Source organism: Delphinapterus leucas, chromosome 1 (assembly GCF_059928025.1).
Source record: "Delphinapterus leucas isolate spDelLeu-1000000601 "Yukka" chromosome 1, BTC_Dleu_Yukka2, whole genome shotgun sequence".
In the NCBI taxonomy this organism is placed as follows: domain Eukaryota; kingdom Metazoa; phylum Chordata; class Mammalia; order Artiodactyla; family Monodontidae; genus Delphinapterus; species Delphinapterus leucas.
Window position 1 is genome coordinate 61,370,088 of NC_143129.1, and position 25,097 is coordinate 61,395,184.

At 35.3% G+C, this 25,097-nt stretch overlaps 1 protein-coding gene across 3 annotated transcripts in view; it reads right to left on the reverse strand.

Moving 5' to 3' along the window:
• The window catches only part of RABGAP1L (RAB GTPase activating protein 1 like), a 684,589-nt gene that overhangs the window by 481,106 nt on the left and 178,386 nt on the right, over positions 1-25,097 (reverse strand). For all 3 annotated transcript variants that reach the window (XM_089921687.1, XM_089921608.1, XM_089921651.1), the window contains 2 exons: positions 20,545-20,638; positions 12,702-12,852 (listed from right to left, as the gene is read on the reverse strand). In XM_089921687.1, coding sequence (XP_089777813.1) covers positions 12,702-12,852; positions 20,545-20,638 — 245 coding nt within the window. The remainder of the gene's footprint in view (positions 1-12,701; positions 12,853-20,544; positions 20,639-25,097) is intronic.

The window sequence follows — 25,097 nt, forward strand, 5'->3', positions numbered from 1 at the left end:
AAACATGTCAGAGATCATCCTCTTAAAGGGTAGAAGTGATTGAATTATTCTGACAGTAATAACAAGTAAAGCTCTCTCTTGTAGAAGAAAGTGTGCATACCCATATTATTCCAATCCAGATATTAAAAAGTTTTGAGCAACTTTTACCTAGTCTATTCATCCTTCATTAGGAATAAAAATGTTTGTATATAAAAAAATTAAAGTCTATTGTGTGCTTAATAGAAGTATAACTGATAAAATAAATTGTGACACTGGAAAAAGTAAAGATTTAATACAGAGAAAAAAAGGAATAAAATGAGAATCATAATAAGGTGTTATGGTATAACTATTCTTTTAAAATTGCAACATGTTGAATTAATTACAATACTTAGCTTGAAACACTCTATGGAATGAATATATTAATTCTAAAATTAATGGAATTTTTTGGAACCAAAAGCCAGTTTATAAAATAAAGCTTTAAAGTCTGAAAAAATTTTGCAGCCATCAATAGTATCCCCAACATGGTATTTTTACCTAGTATCTTTTGAAGAAGCTCAAGAAATTTCACAAAGAAACTGAATTTTTCTAAGGCCTACAATAACCTTAAAGTTATTCATTGATTCTTTTGGTTTCTTCCATTTGTTTATTCTTTTTCTATTTGATGGAAAAAGGAAGTAGGAACTAGGACGAGTTTGCAATAGGAGACATTCTCCATGTCATATTTTGGGGTCTTTGTGTGTGTATGTTAACAATTACATATTAACTCCATAAGCTCGAAAGAAGTAATTATCTTATAACAAAAAAGAATAAATTAAAAAGACAACTTTTCAAGGACTAGTCTTGTGTCTGGTCTCTAAGAGCTACTCATTAAATGTGATGAAAAAAGTGAGACTTCAATTAATCATCTCTGGTCTATAACTTGAAATGGTCTATTAAAAAAATGCATAAATTCTAATCAAATTCTTCACCACAATGCCATAGCCATTAACCCCTAGTTTTTCTATTCCAATCATGGAGCACTGACCTATAGAATTTAATTCATACAGTCATTCAACAAATATTTATTAAGGACTAATGTCAGGCTCTGGGGATACAAAGTACAACAAAATGACAGTTTCTCTACTCTATGATGACACAGTCTACTGTCTTGTTAGTTTAAAAATCATCAAAAAGCCATGTGAGTAAAAAGCAGCCTAATCTGAGAAATTAACAGGGAACATGAAACCCAGCAAATATAAAACAACAAATAATAAAAAATCACTTTTCAGAGCTACATTATGACAATTAAGAAATGGAGGCAGGTAAAAAAAAACAATGAAAGATATGATGGAGAGACAAAGAAATATAAACTATAAAGAGACACAAAAAGAGAGAGGGAAGATACTGAGAAATTCATGAAGTAATCAAGCAAGAAGCTGCAAATAGAACTGTCACCAAAATACAAGCAGAAACATGTGATATGTTGGGGAGGGAGTTTTGGTGCCTGCCTCATAGGTATCTGCTGTCTCTTCCTTTTTTAACCTTGGCACTAATTAATGGTAAACATATCTAAACATAAATTTGAATGGAAAAGTAAATCAAAGTCAAAGCAAAACCCTGGAGAAAACTCATCACACTACATTACCCAATAAAATATAAATATGCTCTAGAAATATGTGCAGATAAGTCCATAAAGTTACCATGAAACTGGGATCCAGGAATCACATTATAATCTCAGGCTCTTGAAAATTGTGAGATTTAAGAAAAATATCCATGTTTTCCTCTTATCCTTAATTCTATAGCTATAAATATAGCTTTTATGCCACTGACCCATGCTCAGCAATAGCCCAGTCTTCCCTCAAAACAGTGTACTCCTACTCTAATTCATTACAAAATCATCTTTTCCTTAATTAACCTCAAAACTATGTATTATATTTAAAGAATAAAAAAAACACTTACCACTAGAAGCAGAACATTATCACTTAAATACATGAAAACAATTAAGAATATATTTTTAAATTTTTAGAGAAACGTATCAATGCTGGCGGGAAAACTCTGAGTTCTCAGATTCACATATATAATCATAGTTTTTACACATGTAGGTGTCAATATTGATATGATAGAAAATGAAAGACCTCAGGTAATGAGAACAAAGAAAATTTAATAAAAACTATGCGGTGAAAAAAATAATAAGCAAAGGTATAATTATGTAGTAAGAAACCATCGCCCTTATTATGCAAGAAAAGAGGAAATAAAAGGTACATTTTCTTAAAGAATCTCAATAATTCTTAGTTTCCTTTAATAAAGACCTTCTACTATGTACATGCTCAAGTCATTTACATTACAACACAGTGAGTATTCTTTAGTATCCTTGCCCCCTTTATTTTTTTGGTTAATAAATTTTAAAGAACTATGAACTTTCTGGAGAAATTTTTAAATTTTATGGCTACATCAGTAACATACCAGTACAAGAGTCTGTGATTTTTATAATACCAATGGTACAGACTCAGCAGGAGTAACCCCATTCTATCAAAAAGCTCATTTCCTACAACTAGACAAGGTGATGACAGAGAACAGAGCAGCTATGTGATTAAGCAATGCCCTGCCTCTCAACAAAACTAGTGTTGAGTGTTATTTGACTAACATACAGCATTGAATTTTTAAAAAAAAAAACACATAAAGAAAAAGCAAATATCTACCTGGCTAAATGATGTACAAAGTTTAATTTAGTTGTGGAAACTTAAATTTAAAAAATACATAACTGATGCCATAATTTGACTTTTCAATTAAATATTCACTAAATGTTATTTGATAAGAAAAATACCAATTTAAACATTTCCTCTTGAGACTGTCCAGTATTTATAATTATAGTACGTTCCACTAAAATAGGGTAAAAATTTTTCTTTAGCTACATGTTTTATTAAAAGCCATCTGCTACAATAATGCACTGGAGAACAGAGAGAAGACAGGCTTTACTCTGAGCGGTACCAATAATCTGACAAGAATAAACACAGTGAAGCTTCATCTGTCTATACAATGCTCAAGAAAGCAGAGAACTTGCAGAATCTTAAAACAGGCCACTCTTATCATTGTTTTTTATTTATATTCCAAAAAAGATTTTTGGCAGCAACTACCAAAGTAATACTTGCAACTTTGCCCTTTTTACTCTCTGATAGAGGTTTAAACACATGCTCTCTGTACTTTATCAAACTAGACTTTGTCTTTGCAAGTTTATACTGTTTTGTAGTTAGCCAATGGATGGTACTTTTCAGTTCATTGATTTTAAAAATTAATATGCATTACCATACTAGCACAGTACCTGGCACACAATAGGTACTCAAACATTTATTAAATAGATACTGTAAAATTACTTGTTAAAATTCTACTATGTCGACACTAGGTAATCAACTAAATATATCATTTTAATATATTTCCTGAGGTTTTTCACTTCATATGTTTACTATAACAAGAATAAACTTGTATTATGTTCTTCCCATTTTACCAGGGGACAAGCACTGACCCATAAATAGTGGATGTGGTTGGCCAACTGAGGTGGAAGTGAGGGAAGAAAGGAGCACATTGAATTCACTTCCTAAGGCTTCCAGGATAATCCAAGCTAAGTCACGAAATGGCAGCTGAATCATTACATAAGCCACTCCTATACTGTACTCCCTCTCCTATCTTGCTCAGACATATTTAATTCCCACCTCAAACATTAACTTCCCCATGAAGTCTTCCCTGACTTACCCAAGCAGAGCTGTCACTGCCTCTTTTGTATTCCACACACTTGATTAAGATACCTGTTACAACCTGTATCATCATATATTTGATCTATCCGTGTACTGGCCTGGCTTTCCCTAGGCCATGCTCCTCAAGGTTGAGAGCCCGTTTTGTCTACATAGGCCTAGAAACTACACAGAGCCTGGCCCATAAAAGATGCTCAATAAAGAGTTACTAAATGAGTGAATTAATAAGTGAATGAGATTGATATCTGCCTTGCAGTCTTGATTAGATCATACAGGCATCAGGAGTGATTTTTTAGAGAATATCATTTGACTTTATGATATACTTGAATATGCATAATCACTGAAATAATAATTCACATAATCATTACAAAGTCAAGCCTAAAGATGCAAACATTCCAAGATATTCACTAGTCAGAAAAAAAAAAATTAGAAAAAGACAAATCTGACTTTTCATACTTCTAAAAAGATCACTTCTCAGTTCTATCAGCTATTGTTCACATCATATGCTCTCATGAAAATTATGTGACTAGAAGTTGTCAAACACATATTAAAGTAGAAATATACACTGATACCAATATCCATTATTACTAATGTCATGCATTCATATCTTGAATACTTACTATGTACCAAGCACTTTATCATTTTATTTAATTCCCACAACAATCACAGTAAGTACTATTATTATCCCTGCTTTACAAATGATGTAACTGAGGCTTAGAAAGTTGGGATAACTTCTCAAGATCACAAGTTAATACACGGGAGGTATAAGACTCAAATCCAGGTCAATCTAACACTAGAACTTAAATCCTTTAAAAAGAAAATGTATGTGTGTGTGCACATATATACATATACTTCTTGAAGAGAAGATTCATTTGGAAAAAAACAAATTCAAGTGAGAGAAGGAAATGAGTTATGATGGTATTTCTGAAAGCTTATCAATTAAAAGCTTGTTTTGATTTTAACAAAGTATAAAGTATGAATGCTATCAATTAGGTCACTTCTACAAAAAAGCATAGAATTATAGTCTAATATTTCCTATGCTATATAAGCAGTATCAGCAGACTTGATAAACTATAGCACACATGCCATGTTAATTAAAATTACACATACAGTTCTGTAAAGTTACATAAAATTCAGGTTTCCCTAAAACACACACAATCTTCCCTATGTCAAGTGGCTCATACTGTGTGAAAATGTGATCATTACTCAGTGGCTCCTAAAGCCAGCAATTAAGATTTAATCCTAAGTTTAGAAGCTTTAAATTCTGTTTGTTTCTATAAGGGGCAGCAAGGTCACAATCCTTCCATCGTCCTTTCAGATCACCTCAATATTATGAAGAATGCTAATTTAATAGAAATAACAAGAAATCTCAATGATAAGCAATAAAGAACTTACACTTTCAGAAATATGCGGTACAAGTCTGCCACTGATTCATCAACGTGTTGGTGCCCTCAGCCTCTGGCAGAAATCATGTAGCAGCAGACAGTGGTTGAAGCTGCCAAGTCCACTTTAGGACAGATGGTGTGAAGACCCACTTTAAAAGGGACGGCTTGAAGTTAGGTGATTTCAACTTTTCTATTACTAATTCTAGAAAGTACTGTTTAGAACGGTTCCATCATTTAAAAGGTTTACATGTTTCTTGATATAAACAGAATAATTCCTCAAGTAAATTATAAATTTCATTTCCATACAATGAATAGCAAAAGTAGAGAAAAGGGATAGTACTGATTTTATTTCTTTAAACTTTTATTACCCTTAAGGATTAAATGATGGGGAAAATACAGAGAAAGCTTTCCCTTCCAAAGGATCTTTAAAAGACAAAATGTAAGAATGCCCTCTTTCATTTCTATTTTAGAGTTTTCTACTTTGTGGATTCAAATACTGACTCTGCTATTTAGTAACTGTGCGTCTCAAACTCTCTGAACCTCCTATCTCACTGATGGTAAAAATGGGAGTTATATCACTGAAGCTGTCAGGTTTACATGGAAAGGGCATATGAAAGCAATAGACATAATGACCATCACACACTCCACTACTTCTCTCAGCAAGTGTTTTCTAGCATCTGCTAGAGGGCAGTCCTAGCGTTGAGTGGTAAGATCACAGTGGTGAGCAAAATCCACACACAATCCTTGCTGACTTAGAGATTATGGTGTAGAGTGTCCCCGTGGGTCATATTGAACTTCCCACAGCCTCTGACCATGGCAGGACCTTTCACAACTCTGTGTCTTTGGGAATGGCATTGCCTCAGACTAAACATACCCTCCTGTTCTTTGCTCCTGGGCAGAGTTGGCTGCTCCAGTCTCTGTGCTCCCTTATCACCTTGTTCATATCTGTGTCACAGCACTTAACCATGTCATCACCATTTCTCTGCTTTCTGGACTGCCTCCTACACTGGACTGTACGTTCCTACAAGGTAGGATATCAGTGTTACTTTTAACACAGAAGACACCTTAATGTTTAATAAATGAAAGAATGAATTAGTGGCACAAGTACATAACAGAGTGTTACACATATCTTGTTTTTCTTCTTTCTCTTTATTTCTCAGATGGGTATTCTGAAACCTGCACAGACATCAAGAACCCATAGTAATCTCCATATTTCCTAAAGTTCTTTTCTGTGCCACTCATTTAACATTGAAGCATATACTGCTTTATAATTTTCCCCATCCCCTATCACTAATGAGTGCTTACCATATGTTAGGCATGCTCTGAGTGCTTTACATGAATTATCTTATTCAATCCTCACAACAATTCTGTACGATATGTATTATTAAGCCCATTTTACAAATGAGGGAATTGAGACTAAGGATAATTAAGGGACTTGCCCAAGGTCACAAGCTACTAACCAGCAGAGCTTGAAATCTGAACCCACAGTCTCCCTCCAGAGTGAGCACCAACATTTCCTCCCAAAGTGGAGCTGCAGCCTTCACCAAGGCAAGTTGTGCCTAAAAGCTCCTTGATGCTGCCAGTGGGATCAACATAATTTCTCCATTATTTAGATGGATCAGCTCTTTTGGCTGGTCCTGCTTGGTCCTCAGTTCCAGATTAAGATTACCAGTTAGCCTGCAGCTCCTGTCCTGCTTCATCTTAAATCTAGTCTAGAGTGTTTCATCCTTTTTAAACCTTTGGTCCCTAGAGTCTTTTCCTATCGGTCAAAAAGATTTGCAAAGTTTTATTTTCCATAGATTACACTACAAAAACAACAAGGCCAGAGAGAGTGACTGTTCCACACTGTAACCCCAGCCCTCTTCCCTGTTCAATATTACTCTCTAGTCTTGACCTAAGATCCAGGGTGGCTCAATCTACATGCCCCACTGGCCATTGCAAAACTCTCTATGCCAGTAATTCTGAGTGGCTCCTACCTACTCCCTGGCAAAAACAACATAGGCTAGCACACCAGGACCTGCTGCTCAAATTAACCCATTGCTGTGCTCTCCCCAACTAGATGATAAAATTCCTGGGAAAAGACACTGTGCTTCACACTTTACCAGCTTTATCCACAACACAATGTAAGGCTTACAATTTAGGGGAAGAAAATAGAAAAGAATAAATGACTATATGAATAAGTCAACAAATGACCTTGGGTCCCTCGTGAGAGGGACAAAAACAAATTTTACTGCTCATCCAGTACATGCCAGGCCCTATACCAGACACAGGGTATCCACAAAGAGTAAAACAGTTGTGGTCCTTGCTTCCCTGGAGTTTAGAAGTCTACTAGTGAAGTAGACCTTAAACAACTAAAAGCACACTGTGACAGCTCCCTCCCCTGAGGGAATGGTCGATATGCTAATATAATGGAGTCACAAAATCAAATATATTTGAGGGCTGGTCAGGTATTACAACGTATGAAGAACAGAGAGTAAGTAATAAAGAGTAGTATGTCTATGGCAAAACAGAAAGTACAAGCTTGAGCCAGAAATGTATATTATTCTTTAATGTATTGTATTGACGATTACACAAAGCATATGATAGGCTGGATCCAGCCTGCTATATGCCATCTAACCTGAAAAGGGTGCTTCAGAATGTGATTTGTTTTTTCAAATTGTGGACTAGTGCAATATACCATAGGATTTAAAGATAAACAGACTACTTTCTCATAGAAGCCAAATCTTAGTAGGTTTTCTATAAATACTTCATATTCCTTCTTCCCTATATAATCTGATGTCTTTGGGAGGTCTTTAGCAAGTTTATACGCTCAAGCTGAACCATTTTATTAACTGACCTTGAAATCTTGCCGTTCTCTTAATAAGAGAGGAAAAATTAACCGGACCAAAAGAAAATATTACCAGCTTTGGACCAGAAAGTGCCAAATATGCAGGCACTTCTTACTGAAAATCCTCTGGGTGTTTATGTTCTTTCTCCTGAGCAGCTCCTAAGCTCATATGCATTCACCACCAAAGTGCATTCTTAATGCTCTTGGCTACAAGCACTTGCTGTCTTATTTCTACCCGTAAGCATAGAGAAAGAACAATATTATTTTTTAAATACTGACATCATTCATCTTATTTTTATTACGTTTGGCTATGAAGCAAGGAAGACAATGAAATTAAATATACCACTGTACTTTCTCTCACAGAAATGTTATGACTTGAGAGCCTGAATAAAGGCACCAGATCAGAGCCACACATTTCTACACTGTTTGTAAGAAAATGTTTTTGATAAACTGCACTGTTAATGATAGAAATAACATAAAAATTTTATGTGGTCATTGACTTATAAAGCAAAGTTGGAAATATTTATTATAGTATCTTAAATTGTACATTATTTGTCAATCTCAAGTGGCGATTAGTAAACATTTGCTGTCCTAAAATAAATAAACTACTAGGCTTACATGCTTTTCATAATAAATTATTGCACAACAGATCTCAACTTCTGTCTCTACTAACAAGGCAGCTGCGGCAGAGAAAGGTAACTGTCTACCTAGTATCTATTCTCTTTCTTCCTTATTAATAAACTCGTATTTCAGTGGATGAAGAGGGGCAGCAATGTAGCACCTTAAAAAAATATTTCCCAGCTTTCTATGGAGACAGCCATGTAACAGAATCCTGATCAAGGAGATTATGTGGAAGCTGCTGTTTGGGGCTTAAGGAAAAAATCTTTAAAAGAGTGACAGACCTGGTTCTGTCAAAAAGAGATACGCCAAAAAGAAGTCTAGGCTCTTGGAAGGTTCAGGCTCACGGAAGGTCCAGGCTCATGGGACGTAACTTCTAAAAGCTTGGAATTTCTCAAATGACAGGGACATCTTTGTTATTCATGGTGGGCCCCTCCAACCACATCTGACAGTTTATGCTTACATTTTGGGTGACTCATGGAAGGGCCCTAGAAAATTTATGCTAATAAGAGGACTAAGCATGGGAGCTGGCCAACACAGAAAGACCAGCCATGTAATTAAAGGATAGGGGTGTTGAGCCAGGTGATATCGATCCAGTCTCAGGGGAGGGAACAACAGAAGGCTAAAGACTGAGTTCAACCAAGTGGGCGATGATCCAATCAATCATATATACATATGATGAAACTCCAGTAAAAACTCTGGACACCAAAGCTTGTTGAAATGCCTGGGATGGTGATAGGTACTACTACAGATTGATGCTGGGAAGGTAATATATCCCTGAGGACAATGCAAGCTTCCTGTTTGGAACCCTCTCAGTCCCAGATTCTGCCCAATGTATTTCTTCCTTTGGCTGGTTCTGATTTATATCTGATTTGCATCCTTTTGCTATTAAAAAAAAAGAACTGTAATTGTAAGTATAACACTTTGCTACATGCCTGAGGAAGTCTATGGGGACCCCCAAATTTGTAGCCAACTGGTAGGAAGTGAGAATGGTTCTGGGGACCCCCAAACTTGCAGCTGGTGTCAGAATCTTGGGCAGACTTGGCAGTCTGGAAGACTGTTCCCTTAGCCTCAAGTCTGGCTGCCTTTGTCTTTTCTCTTCTCTTTTCTGGACACAACACTTGATGTAGAGCAGCCATCTTGTGACAACACGGTGGCAACCATATGCCAGGTATATCAGACAGGGTTCAGTCAGGGACACAGAACCCACTCTAAGTATTTCAAAAAGGATTTAATGCAAGGACTTAGGCACTTACACACTGGAAGACCAAAAGACTGGGAACATCACTGCTAGCTTTCAGGTTTGCCACCACAACTATAGTCCAAAGAATCAGGAGGTTGCTATTGCTACTCAGGATAGGAAACTGCAGGAAAAAGGAACTACAGAATGAAGACATGTGATTCAGAATGGAACGCCCAAAGCAGATGCAAAATCTCACAACTGGCAAGGCCCAGGCATCTGCCCACCACTGCCAGAGGAAAATAATGTGGCTTTTTTTCCTCCCTCCAGTCTTCACAGGCAGAAAGTAAATCACAGCCAGAACCCCACAGTGAAAGTAGTCCAGGAATATTTTATTCAGTGAAAACATTTATGTCATTCTGTCTCTTGATCTTAAACTTTTTCCTAAAAATTGTATATTCAAAACTACCATGTTGCTTGGTATATACGGCAAAGCTTTTATCACATATATGAACATATGTATTGTCAGGAGTTTATAAATAATATTTTGGGAGACTATTTTCATTTTTCTTCCAAATTCTGAAATCCTAAAAGGTATGAATTAACAAAGCCTCTTAATGGAGGAAGGAATATGACAGTTGCTGCTATGCCATGAGCAGCCACTAAAGGTATACAGCTTAATTATGTGCAAAAGTGATTTGATGCCAAGAGTTAATGGTCTCTGGACATTTTTGCTCAGATATCCTCATCAATAAAAATGTCTGAGCATAAACTTCCAATATATGTATATTTATTATTTATTTTTATTATTCACAAGTGCTACTGTACTAATATAAATACTATAGAAATGTAGAGAAAAATTAAAAAATGAAAAACATTTGCTTAAATAAAATACTACAAAAATACTATTCAATATTGAACATGGGCCATTTAAAATTTTTTTATTTTGTGTAATTTTTCTATTGAGATAAACTTCACATGACATAAAATTCACCATTTTAAAGTGTACAGTTCAGTGGTTTTTAGTATATTCACAATGTTGCACAACCATCACCTCTAATTCCAGAATATTTCCATCACCCCCAAAAGTAACCCCACACCTGTTAGCAGTCACTCCCAATTCCTCCCTTCCCCATCCCCTGGCAAACATTAGTCTACTTTCTGTCTCTCTATATTTGTCTATTCCAAACATCTCATATAAATAGAATCATACAATATGACTCCTCATCTTCTGATATGTTTGTTTAGCAGTTTATGAAATGACAATTTGAAAACTTTCCAAAATCAGTTTTTTGGTTCATGGTTTTAATTGTGATCATATCTGGAAAATAATAACAAAGAGCAATAGATCCAAGCAGAGGCACATCATCTCTTTCAGTCCTACCCATCAACCATTTTGTTGAAATCTGGCTAGGAGAGTACTCATTTTCTCAAAGTATTCTTACAAATAAACCAGAAGGTGCTGTATTTTCATATTTTTAACAATCAGTCTCAAATTCTCTTCAACCATTTTCACAAGTTTTAAACATACCTGAAATTTCTGATTCCAGATTTTAAAGTAAGAAAATGGTAAGAGTTTTGTAATAACACAGGCATGTAGTTTTAAGTCACAAAATCACATAGTAATGTTTAAATTGCTAAATGTTTCAAACATCCTTCTCTATAACATGAATTTATTTCCCAAAGTAGTTGCTTTGTCATCCATTATCATAACATTAATTTTTGCTTGAAGGACAGATTAGTGTGTTTATTTTTTTAAAATATCTTGATATGTAACATCCTGTGACAGCAGACTTTATGAACCACCCATCTATCCTATGAAGATTTAAAACTAGATAACCTGTAAATCCACTTAATCTAACACAAGCAAACTGCAAGAAAACTGAGTATTCTAAAAGCGAATATATGAGCGTGAGCACCACTGTTATTCCATTCCAAGGTGTGCAAATCCCTTCTTCCCCCAGGTCACTCCTGAACTACACAGGACAAGTGGCCATCAGACCCAAGGACCTAGCATGGCACAACAAATATTAGTATAGCTGAATAACATTTTGCATTTGTAACTTAAAAAATGCAAATGGAACTTTAGACATCTCTGCCCCCAGCATCAATGGATCATCTTGCACATTCCACTATAGAAAATACTAATCATAAAAAATGGTATGAAGGTTTTTTCTTTAAAAAAAATGAATGAATTTAGCAGTGACTGAATATACTAGGCACTCAGAAAATATTTGTGAAAGGGAGGGCGGCAAAGAGGTAAGGAAGGGAAGAAGGAATCAGAGGGGCTAAAGAATTTTAAAAGTTGATATAGCCTGAGGAATAAAGTCTTACTTATCAAAAAAATTATTTATGAATAGAGATTTTCTATAAAACAAACAAAATGTTACCATTATGTTAAAATCCATGATTTATTAGAGTAATTAAGAAATTAGGAGATAAGACCTAAGAAGAGAGCCTAGGATCGAGGATTACCTTTACCTGTGCTCTAAAATCAATTTTTTGGGCATAAGCAAAGGAATTTACATTGGAACCAGAGGCTCCTGACAGGATAAGGATATGGGCAAGTATCCACATCATTTAAGTGTAAGGTTACATAAGCATAGGAGGCCTTATAATTTCATTTTAAGTTAATTTGACTTTAAAATTATACTAGAGTACAGTTATACTGTGTACAACTGTACATAAATCTCATACAGTAAGAAAGGTTAATTGAGAGTACTTGAAATATAAGTATATTCCAACTTAGTAAACAGTTATAAAGTTACTTGAACAAAAAAATGAAAGCCAAGGCGTTAAGTGTTCATAGATCACTACAGTGCATTGTTTATCACTGTCCAACAAGTGTTTAGAACAAAAGGCAACTATTCACTGAACAACAATAGAGTTTTTAAAGAAGTTCAAAGCATTTATGACTTACTGGAGCTATGAAAACAGGATTTACTTCATATACTGTTGCATGAGAATAATATGAAAAGATCTCCTACCTTTGTGATAAGAAGTCGGTACCTATCCAGCATTGCCTGGTTGTCATGGCAGCCTGCTAATAATTGCCATACCTCTGCCCTCAATGCTTCAGGAACACCACTCTTCACCAGAGTAGATAGCCCTTTTGGTCGCACACCAAGATTATTGTGCCTGAGAAAACAATAAAATAAACCATTCATACTCCCTTCACCACTGCTGACCTGCTGTTGTTATGAAAAGTATATTGATGAGTTTATATAAAAGTGCAAGACTGGATCAGGAGAAAAATGGCAGGGAGGGGCATGAAATAATAATAGTAGTGTTTAAGTTTAGTAATGTCTTCAACTTTTTTTCTTGATTCCATCTTCTTTATTAGTGAACCATGTTATTCCACCCACAAGGAAAGTTCTTTCTTCTCCTCATTTACTTTTTAATCATCCTATGAACCTACTCATAATAATGAATGTGTTAACTATATATTTCTAGGCAGCATTCCAAGGCATAAAAAGAGCCATTTGAATCCCCTGAGATGAACGTATGACAAGTTGGCTAATGACGTGTGTATGGTAAGTATTGGGGGCAAGGGATGCTGAAAGTAGATCAGGGGCCTATCACACCTTGACTATATACCTCTACATCCTGACCCAAAGTGCTTCCTAAAGCAAGAACCTAGACCTTTCCTCCAAAACATATACAACCTATCCAGCTCCCCAGCAACATACACTTATCAGCCTTACCCATTTCCAAGGGTGTTTAGAATTGGAACAATGAAAAATACATTGTCATGAAGTCAATGATCACATAGTAGGTATGCTACTATGATAATCTGCCCAACTGAACAAGAAACTGAACTGTAGTTCCCAGTCTATGCCTAGCTTGAACCTGGAGCTATGTTCTATGCCTTTCTGTTCAGACTTTATCTCTACTTTGCTGCTCACCTTTGATCTCTTAGAGCTGATCCTAGCGTAATCATCTGGACTCCAAACCTTAATGATGTACTCTGGTTTGGTCTAACATCCCAGGTTCTGGTTTCAAGTTTTAAGCCTGAAAAGTCATAGAAACCATATGTCTATTTTCTAAAATTGGCCTCCCATCTACTTTACCTCCTTCTCTGTCTTTACACACTCTTCCAGCTCCAGGCCAGACCTCAGTTTTGGCATGCCCTTCATCTGAAAATATGTTCCATGCTTTCCCCATCCGCTCATAGTCCAGCTATCTTGGAAAAATTGTAATAAGTTCCATAACTCGAAAGTTCAAGTAAACTCATCTCATTAATATCTTTAATAAACCATCAAATGTATGACCATTCTGCTTTCTTTCAGCCTCATAAAGGAAAACGTTTATATTGTTGAGTTAGGGAACCTAAGCTGATAATACTGACAGGTTTGAAGCAAAACAAAGTAAAAAGAGGTAGAGCTTACATGATTTAACATGCTACGACACCATTAACATAATTATGCTGCTAAGTGAAAAAAGCAGGTTTCAAAATAGTATATATGGTATTATTTAAAATACACATTCTCTCTCTCACACTCTCTCCCTAACACATACTATTTTGAAACCTGCTTTTGACATGCATAGGGAAAGAATATGGAAGAATAAACTCCAAAATATCTATGTAATGGAATTGAGAGAAAGTACTCCTTTTATTTTCCTATACTGTTTGAAATATTTACAACGGTCTTGAATGTTTTTATAATAATACACCAAAAAACCCATTTCAGGTCTTTAAATTTCTCTCATGGACTTCAATTAAAATATAAATTGAGTTAATTTGGAAAAACACCATAGCTAAATATGTTCCATAAAATATGTCAAGTAGATAGAGCATTAATTATTCTTGAGAAGGCTTATACCTGAGTAAACTGTATGACACATGGATTTCCTTCCTACTGCCTCTTCTTCACTATCCAACTGAATTTAAGATTAGCAAAAGAATACTGCACCACAAGAGAGCCAGGATCAGTCATAAAAGGATCTTTTTTGTAATTTATTATTTGATTCTGATTACACTTTTGAATAGGAAAAACGTATATGGTTTGAGGGCTAGGAAAGTTTCTGTACTCTTAATGTAAAAAAAGAAATGAGTTAACTAAAAACAACAGTGTGCAAAGGGCTAAGCTCATTTCCTATGAAATTAAATGCAAAATACGCTGAATTATGAGTCCCATAATGTACAATATCATATAAGAATTCAAATTAATTAAATATATTACATATTATACAGAAATCAAGGTCATCACTGTGTATCTATAGCTATTAAAATTCCAATAAATATCTCCTATAAAAGAAACCTTTATTCCACCCCACATCACACTCTAGATATCATACTGTCTCCTACCTTGCACATCAAGTTTCTCTAAAGGATCGCTGTATACTCAATCTCTATTTCTTCCCTTCACACTCATTCCTCAGCTCAACTCAACATGGCTTCTCTATCTCTCCTAGAAACAGTTTTCACTTAAGCAATACATAGCCTCTCTATGCCACTAAATTCAAAAGACATTTTTCACTCCTTTCACTGTTGACCACTTTGTCTCCCTCGGCTTCAATAACAAAGCACTCTCTTTTCCTCCCACCCACAAACCCCACTGATGATTGCTTCTCCTCTATTAACCTCTTAAGTATTCTGAGCTTTTAATCTCTCCAGTTTCCCTCAGTGATCTAATTCTCTTCAGTCTCTTGTCTCTGGGCATTGTCATCCATGTCCATGTATTCTGAGCTCCAGAAATCAACGTGCTCAAATCTAAACTCATATTCTTTCTCCCTAAACCTCATCGTTTTCCAGGGTATCCTACCTCAGCGATTGTCACTACAATCCAACCAAATTAGAAACCTAGGAGTTATGGTTGACATTACTCTCTGTCCCATAATCCATTACTAATCCATCAAGAAGTCTAATGCATTTTATTTTCCCAACCTGTCCAAAATCCATGCACTTCTACTTCCACTACCACCAACTGTAGTCACTCTACAACCTCTACAATGACCTCCTAACATCCACTCATCCTACTACGATATGCTTCCAATACGGCAGACAAAATGAAGAGGACAAACAGCTTGATTAAGTGTTATGTTGGCTCAAATTACTCTGTATAACGATTTATATAAGATTTTGAATCTGGAATATCTCTTCCTACTCATGCATACACACACCTTAAGGTTAATAGTCAACAGTCCCTAATACACATTTTACCATAATATGATTCAACTCAACCAACATTCAGCTTCTAGCTGACCCTCAGCCATCTGTTTGGCTGGGTATAATAGAAAAGTCTTTTCTCCTCTCTTAAAAACCCAGGCACTATTTATCTTTAAAGACTGACATTTAAAAAGAACTATGTCATTCATAACACAACATGATTAACAGCTTTAATTTACTGATTATTCTTGTAATGACACAGTAATTATATTGCATACAGCACTCTAGTACTTAAGAGATACTAGTGGATACTAAGCTAAATGCTACTAGTATACATCTATGACCAGAGAAGACCCAAACAAAAGAACAATCTATAGAAATAATCATTGTTTCAACATTTCTAATAAAAATATAACTATATATGGCCATTGCTTTAATAGTGCACAGCATTAACTGCAGCTATCAAGAGACTTGGAAATGGGCTAGTTATGACAGGTGCCGAACTCTGCACTAGAAGCAAGATAGTTATCAAATTATTCAAAAAGTCACACATAAACCAGACATATACTAAACAAGTAGTAATCGGGCAGTTTTTAATGCATGAATATAAACTCCACAAGGGCAGGAATCTCTGTCTTCTTTAGTTATATATCCCAAGCACCTAGAACAGTGCCTGGCATATAAAAGGTCTTCAATACATTTTAGGTAAATGAAGAGATTTATGAAACTAAATTAATATGATCAACTACTAAGGCTAAGCTAAAGAATGCTTTTTTAAAAGCAAACATTCTCATTGATTCTAATAGCATCATAAAGCTGTTTTATATTCATCTAGTTACCTTCAAAGAGGCATCTTTTCTTGAAACTATCTGGGCATGTAAGAACTTTCTCTATTGTTAAAGCTGTCCAGAAGAGAATTTCAAAGGGAAGGTATCATTTCTAACAAAAACAGCAGAGAAATCAAGAGATGAGAAGAAAAGCCATTGAATGAAACTGAGTGGTCACTGATGGAATTAGGAAAGTTTTGACAGAGGGGAGGTGGAAGTAAGTGGTTAGAAGATATGAGAATGTGAGGGCAGCAGCCTGACCCATGTTAAAAGGTTTTCTCAGAAAAGGGAATAGCTAGAACTGAAACTAAAAGATGGAGAACATCAAGTAAAGTTAGGCATTTGTCCTTCCCCCATTAATGATAAGACCTAGATATGTCAACCTAGGTCTTACTTTAAGTTAAACAAGCTACATGAAGAAAAGTTTCAAGAAAAGAGACACGTTAAAGGTCACTGGGTAAATCAAGAACACATATTTTAATCTGATTTGTATATGTTTTTGCCGGGTTTTTTCATTAGTCAAAAAAGTGGAACATTATATTGATGTGAAAAGGAAGGAAGCTATGGATGTTCATGCTTAGTGATTCAAATCCTTCATGTTTCCCAAGTTTAGATTTTCTTTTCCCCCTGTCAAGTCTGCTGATGCTCAGCTAGGTTGAGAAACCATGGATTAAGAACACATTTTCCCACTGTGATAATAAGTATAGCTATGAAAAATATAATCAAAGTGCCTATTAAATGCATACTGACTTTCTGAAAGTCTCATAAAAGAGAATGAATAGTTTGAAGATGGTTTTATTTATATATAATAAACTATACTCAATTTTTACCTCAGAGGTTCATTTCATTTTTTTTGGTTAGAAAATCTTCCTGCCACAAAAGCTGACTTACATCTAAGGGTTCAGCATCAGCACTCTGCTTTCTTAAGCTATCCAGAAATAATTCTGCCCCAATTCCTTAAATTCTTTAAATAATTTAATGTATAAGTCATCAGCATTACCATTCTGAATATATTCAGGAAAAAGAAATCTTGCTACCACTTCAGTTTGTTTCCAAGTCCTCCCTTCACAAACATCTCCTCATTTCCTCTCTCCCTGACCCTCTCCCTCTCCTCTCTCAATCCTTGTTTCCTCATTTTTTTTTATTTAGTTCTTTCATCAAGACACCTTAACTCCAGTCTTGTATGAAGACCTCCACCACTGAACATTTTATAGTCTGTTTTCCATTTTCTTTTCCATAGTATCCTTATTTTTTTCTGATTAGTTCAAATTAGTATTAAATAGTCTTCCTTTATATCTTTCTAATAGTATATTTCATTATCTGAATTCTGATTTTATCCATAAAAGCTTCACTTTATTTTAATAGAGTGATCTAGTTGCTTTATAATAAGTTGAAAATACTTTCAACTATGTTTTATTTAAAAGTGCCTTGAGAACACAGGCTGTCTCCTCATAAAAATCTCCCCAAAGCACAAAATGTAGTTTTTTCCCCAAAAGGTGCTTTACCTAAATAAATCACAAAAATATCTTCATGTAAGTCCCTAAGCTAGTATTCCTAAGACTCACTGAAAAGCTCTAAAAAAGATGAATGTTTAAAAAAGATATTCCAAGAGCAATTTAAAAATTTTGTCAATTCTTGTGTAATAGATATAAACTCTCAAACAGGCAAATTTTATTGTTTTCATATGAATTGTCATGACACAACTGCAATAATAAGCCAAATAAAATAAAAAATACATATTGAATTGTAAAAGATCCAGCAAGTTTTATAAAGGTCTAAAAATCAGTTATCTTAGTCCTTTAAAATAGTTCCCTCAGATTCTTTCAATGAGTTTCTTGAAGTCCACTACTAAAAATATAATGTAGAAAGATGGTATTTTATTTCTGCAAAAAATGTACACTGAATGATAGCTGAGAAATCCCATCAACTCTACTTCAGAATTCTTTCTCTGTTTGGAACTCCTCTCCATACAAAAGACCCATGAGTTTGGTATAGACCTCATCAACCCATGCAATTACATCCTAACTACCTTCTCTATTAATAGTTTCTTCCTACTCCAAAATCACCTTTCTAAATAATAAAAAGCATCATAGCAATTTCACCTTTAAAATATTTGTTGGGGATTTTCTTTATCACATTTATTGTATTTTTTTTTCTACTTTTGTGTTCATTCGAAAATTTCCATTGGGTCCTCAGTGCTAACAGAAGCATTTATCCATTATGTCACAATTATCTGTTTAAATGTCTATATGCCTCTATAAGATGGTAAACTCTTTGGGGGTAGGAATTATCTCCTATTCATATTTAAATCAGCATACAATTCCTAAGAGAGAATAGATGAATTTTTTAAGTTGGGTAAAAAATCAAGTGATTGTCACTTTGTAAAAAAGAAATTTCTTAACCATTTTCTTAACAAAATGGTTAAGAAATTTGAAACAACCTCATTGTTTCAGTTATTTTGTTAAAATGGTCTGTTATGAGTGTATATTCCCACCCTTCTTGATTATGAACCTCAAAGGTAGGAACTGTGTATTTATCTATGTATCTCCTAGAACCTAAGAGGATGCTGTATATTGAACCAAGTTATAAATCTTGCTTTTTGTAAATAAAGATCTCAACTGGCTGTTTAATTAGTCATAAAAATATTTTGTTTTCTTGTCCACCATACTGCCATTCTCATGATCTCTCTTTAAACTCATACGAGAAGTCTGGGAAGGGTATCAATTTTCCTAGTTTATTCTCTCTTGTACTGAAACTTCTACTGCTCCTATAAAAAGTAATCCAGAAACCTATGTACATTATAGAAATAGCAGCCTGTCCAACTGGTTAAAAAGTTCTGGCTCTGGAGCCAGACTGCCTAGATTCAAATCCTGTCATTTACTTGCTGCATGATCATGGGCAAATTATTTATTGACCATGGGATCTTGAGCAAGTTACCTATTTGCTGCCATTATTTGTTGTGTATTTTTATACTAGCTACCTGACATAGCTGCGCCTCCATTTTCTCATCTGTAAAATGGAGATAATAATAATCCCTAAGTCAGAGGGTTGTCATGATGATAATTAAGGTATCTAAAGTGCTTAGAACAGCACCCGACACACAGTAAGTACACTTAAGTCAGCTATTACTTTTGTAGCCATGCCCCACCTTTCCTTCTGTTACAATGAATGTTCTGCGCTTCTAAATACAACTCCTCCACTAGTCAACAAGTCCATCTCTTCTTGCCTATTCATCGACTTCTCTTGCAACTGTGTCCTCTTCCTCTGGCATTATCAAATTTTCCCTTCCTACTAGATCATTTCCAACAACATACAATGTACAGGCTATATTGGCCGTCTTAATTTTCAGAATAATCTCTCAACCCACATCCACTTCCTAATTATGTCCCTATTTCTTATCCTCTCCTTCTAGCAAAACTTCTCCAAAGACCTATCTATCTATAACTGCTGATTATGTTTCCTCTGAGACATAGTCCAACCAGGCTTTCATTCCTACCTCTCCACAGAGGGGTTCTGGTCCAAGTAACCAGTGACATTCAAATCGCTGGACCCAATGAAATTCTCAGGCTTCCTCTGACTTGACCTATCAGCAGTTAATCACTTCCTCCTTCTTGATAGTCTTAATTCACTTGATTTCTACCTTGGTTCTCCTCCTACCCTTGGTTCTCTTCCTCCAAAGGAGCTTTCTTGGGCTCCTTTGAATGATCTTTCCTACTCATCTTTCCAACTGCCAAACACTGGAGTGGTTGAGGGCTCAACCCCTAGATGACTATCTATATTGACTGCCTAAGTAATCTCAAGATTAAGATATATAAACACATAGATTTTAACTAATAAAGCAAATTAATATCAATTATGCAAATATAAAATTTTCAATAAAAAAAAAAAGTTTACCATCTTCCTAGCAATTCTCCCCAAGAATATAGGATCTTCTCAGGACAATCCTTAGACACATCACCTGTTCCACTCGAGAGTTCATTATCACTCTCTGCAGAAGAAATACAAAAAGAACAAACATTATATTACATACTATATTAGATATTAATGTATTTTAAAACAAGAAACATGACTGTGTGTCTAATGAACAATCAAATAATACTTGTGCTTAATTATTATACCCATTGCAAAAATAACAGTATTTCATTAATACATTTTATCTTTAGTGCCTAAATAAATATTTTCAAATCACAAGTTTTTATGAAAATTCTTGTCTACAGTTTACACAGTATGAAATTGAAAATACCTATAAATAAATATCTTTACCCAAAGAGAGAAAATTTAAAAGCTAATGGTAACATGATTAGAAATTCTCAGATGGTGCTTTATTCATCAGTTGAACATTCTCAGAAATTAATATTTTTTTAAATTATTTAAATTATTTTATTACTATAGTTATTAATATTTACTGAGACAAATGAATACTAAAAACAAGAGTCAGACATATATATCAATATATAACACCAAGAAACATGTATAATATGATACAAACACACAACCAGAAATCTAAAAAAATTTTTTAAGGTTTTTTAAAGATATATTGATAAGTACAAGATATTTTTGACTAAGGAAAGATGAAAGTATTTGGTCTTTTAAAATGGCAACTGTATAAAACATCCCAAGATGTAAAGTAATCGTTTCAGAAAGAATAAGATAGGTTGAGTTACAGTTTACAATCAGTGGTGAAAATGAGTAATTCTAAGGTCTATAAATCTTTTGAGTGGTAACAGAGTTGGTAGAGAAAGGAGATGTAATGGGCACAATTCACCTACATTATAACAAAGACTCTGACACAGTACTACCTAAGAAAAGGCTGGAGAAGTATTGTCTGAATGATGAAATAAGCTAGATAAAAATCTGTCTGGCTGATGGCAAGTACTAAGGTTTTTTTTTTTTGCAATACGCGGGCCTCTCACTGTTGTGGCCTCTCCCGTTGCAGAGCACAGGCTCCAGACGCACAGGCTCAGCGGCCATGGCTCACGGGCCCAGCCGCTCCGCGGCATGTGGGATCTTCCCAGACCGGAGCACGAACCCGTCTCCCCTGCATCGGCAGGCAGACTCTCAACCACTGTGCCACCAGGGAAGCCCAGTACTAAGGTTTAATCAATGCTGTTACAGTAATAGTAGGGATTGGCATTAAGTGAATCACATTGGGATCTGTGTTAAGAACAGTTTTACTTAGCATGCTACAAATCCCATGATCCAATCATAAACTCATTCATGTATCAGTGGATATATTCAACACCAAAAATTAATATGATAAATAAAGGTTTATATGACCAGGTTAAAAAATTTGGTCATATCCATCCAAAAAGATTTTATCACATATTTAGTAAAATATAAACAAACTATATGCACAGACAAATGCTTCACCATATTTAGGATGATACCGGATAAACAAGAATCATGAGGGACATTTTATTCAAAAAGTAAGTATTGGGACTTCCCTGGTAGCACAGTGGTTAAGAATCCACCTGCCAATGCAGGGGACATGGGTTCGAGCCCTGGTCCGGGAAGATCCCACATGCCGTGGAGCAACTAAGCCCACGTGCCATAACTACTGAGCCTGTGCTCTAGAGCCCGTGAGCCACAACTACTGAGCCCACATGCAACAACTACTGAAGCCCGCACACCTAGAGCCCGTGCTCCACAACAAGAGAAACTACTGCAATGAGAAGCCTGCGCGCTGCAACAAAGAGTAGCCCCTGCTCACCGCAACTAGAGAAAGCCTGCACACAGCAACGAAGACCCAATGCAGCTAAAAATAAGTAAATAAATTTATTAAAAAACAAAATAAAACAAAAAAAAACTAATGAAAGCCAAAATTTCAAAAAAAGTAAGCATTATTCTGGATGGTGGGATGAAGGTTAAAAGGATATACACTAACATCACTGCTCTAGAAATACCTCACATAAGCAACTCTATGAACTTTGCAACAAGTTCATCATGAAAATAATAGAAATGAGATATTTTTTAAAGCTAAAGTACATGAAGTATTACTAAGTACTGGAGGAATAATGTAAACAGAAACAACTGAAGCCTTAATATTAAAATATCCTAATGTGAACTACTACCCCTTATAATCCTTATAATTTTTTAAACTGAACTGAGGCACTTCTGAGAGTCATATGAAATGAATAAAGGAAACCTCATTTAAAGTGAAGTCAGGAAGCCATGGAGGGGCAGTTCTCACACATGTATCATTCACCGCAGCTTACAGACCCCAGCAGGAAGAAAGATTTCCTCCTGATCCAGCAAGGACAAGCTGCCCGCCATCTGCAGCCAATGAAGAACCCCTGCAGCCCTCCCCAATTTCCTCCGTTCCTCTATAAAAGCAAGGCCCTCTCATCCGTTCTCCAGATATGCCTATAGTTCACCATTTTTTGCTTGTTCCAAACTGCACATCTCTGCTATTCCAAAATAAACTTATTTTGCTGGTAAAATAATTGGCTGGTTTTGTTTGTTTAAAATCAGCAGGGAAAAGGGACACTATTAAAAGTTACACTGGAAAACAGGTTAAACTTAGACTCTCAGGCAAACAGACTGCTGGTCACCCCTCTTATTAATTAGTACCAAGCATAATATAAGTACTTATAAATTGATATTCAGTTAAGCAGGGTCCAAGACGTTCCTACTTTATACTCTAATTTGCTACACAGTAAATCATAATACACCAAGGTGCCAAATTATTTGATGAAGTTGTACATGCTAAACTAGAGAGTAAAATCTAAGAACACAATGAAAAGGAAAAAGGAAACAAACACTGATAGACATCATTAATCTTTTTTTTTTTTTTTTTTTTTTTTTTTTGTGGTACGCGGGCCTCTCACTGTTCTGGCCTCTCCCGTTGCGGAGCACAGGCTCCGGACGCGCAGGCTCAGCAGTCATGGCTCACGGACCTAGCCGCTCCACGGCATGTGGGATCTTCCCGGACCAGGGCACGAACCCGTGTCCCCTGCATCAGCAGGCGGACTCTCAACCACTGCACCACCAGGGAAGCCCCATCATTAATCCTGATTATGATAAAACTCAAAAAGTATTACTGATATACAGAATCTTTCAGATTCTTATTATTCTTGTTGGGAAAGGAATCCCTAAGCATAAAACAAAACCAAGATGCTATAAGAAAGAATAAGAAATATAACTACCTATAAATTAAAAACTTCTATGAAGTAAGGTACCATATATATTAAAAAACAAGCAAAAAAATTTTTTTCCAACATATGACAGGGCTATTTTACCTAATATACCAAGATCTTACTAAGCAATAAAATAAAGAACAATCCAACAGAAAATTAGGCCAATGACATGAACATAGTACAGGTCAAAATATATAAAATACAACTAGCCAATAAAGATATTAGGGCTTCCCTGGTGGTGCAGTGGTTGAGAGTCCGCCTGCTGATGCAGGGGACACGTGTTCGTGTCCCAGTCCGGGAGGATCCCATATGCCGCGGAGCGGCTGGGCCCGTGAGCCATGGCCGCTAGGCCTGCGAATCCGGAGCCTGTGCTCCGCAACGGGAGAGGTCACATCAGTGAGAGGCCCACGTACAGCCAAAAAAAAAAAAAAAAAAAAAAATATTAAAGAAAGCCCTATCTCAATAATTTTTCAACGCAAATTAAAACAATGAAACATATTCACCAATTAGACTGGCAGACAGTATAAAGAATAATAATACCTAATGTTGATAAAAGTATGAGGAAACAGACAAGAAGGCTGACGTTTAAACGAGCAATCTTTTTTAATTTATTAAGATTCTAAATTAATATACCATTTGATCCAGCAACTCCACTTCTAGAAATTTATTATCCAGAAATACATATGCCAAAAATATATATGTAAGAGGATTTTCATTGCATCACTGCTTATAATAATAAGGAATTGAAAACTATCAGGAATCCATCAATAGGAGTTTTATTAACTAAATTATAGTATATCCATTCAAAAGAATACTATCCGGTAGTTTAAAAGAATTGGTGAATCTTTATATGCTAACATGAAAATCACCTAAAATATATTATTTGGTGATGAAAAGAAACAAAAGAGTAATTTTAAGTATGGTTTTATTTTAGTAAATATTATTACTTATATGATTATAAAGACCTTTAAAAATAGCTGTAAGCATATACACCAAACTATTAACAGCAATTATGTTCCAGCACCTAACAGTATCTTATCACATAGTAGGCACTCAATAAATATTTAGGGAATGTATCTTTCACTTTTAAGCTTTATATTTCTGTAATATTTTTATCTTTTAAAATAAGTATGCATAACTATAATAAGAATGGGGAAAGGATTTTAATCTTTTAATGAACCCTGTTGCTATATGAAACAAAAACCTATTTTATTATTATAAACCCCTACTAATATGTCATGAAACATGAATGATAACAATGCCTTGTCTTCCTGACAACCTCCCAAGTTATTGTCCACCACAAAAAGGAAA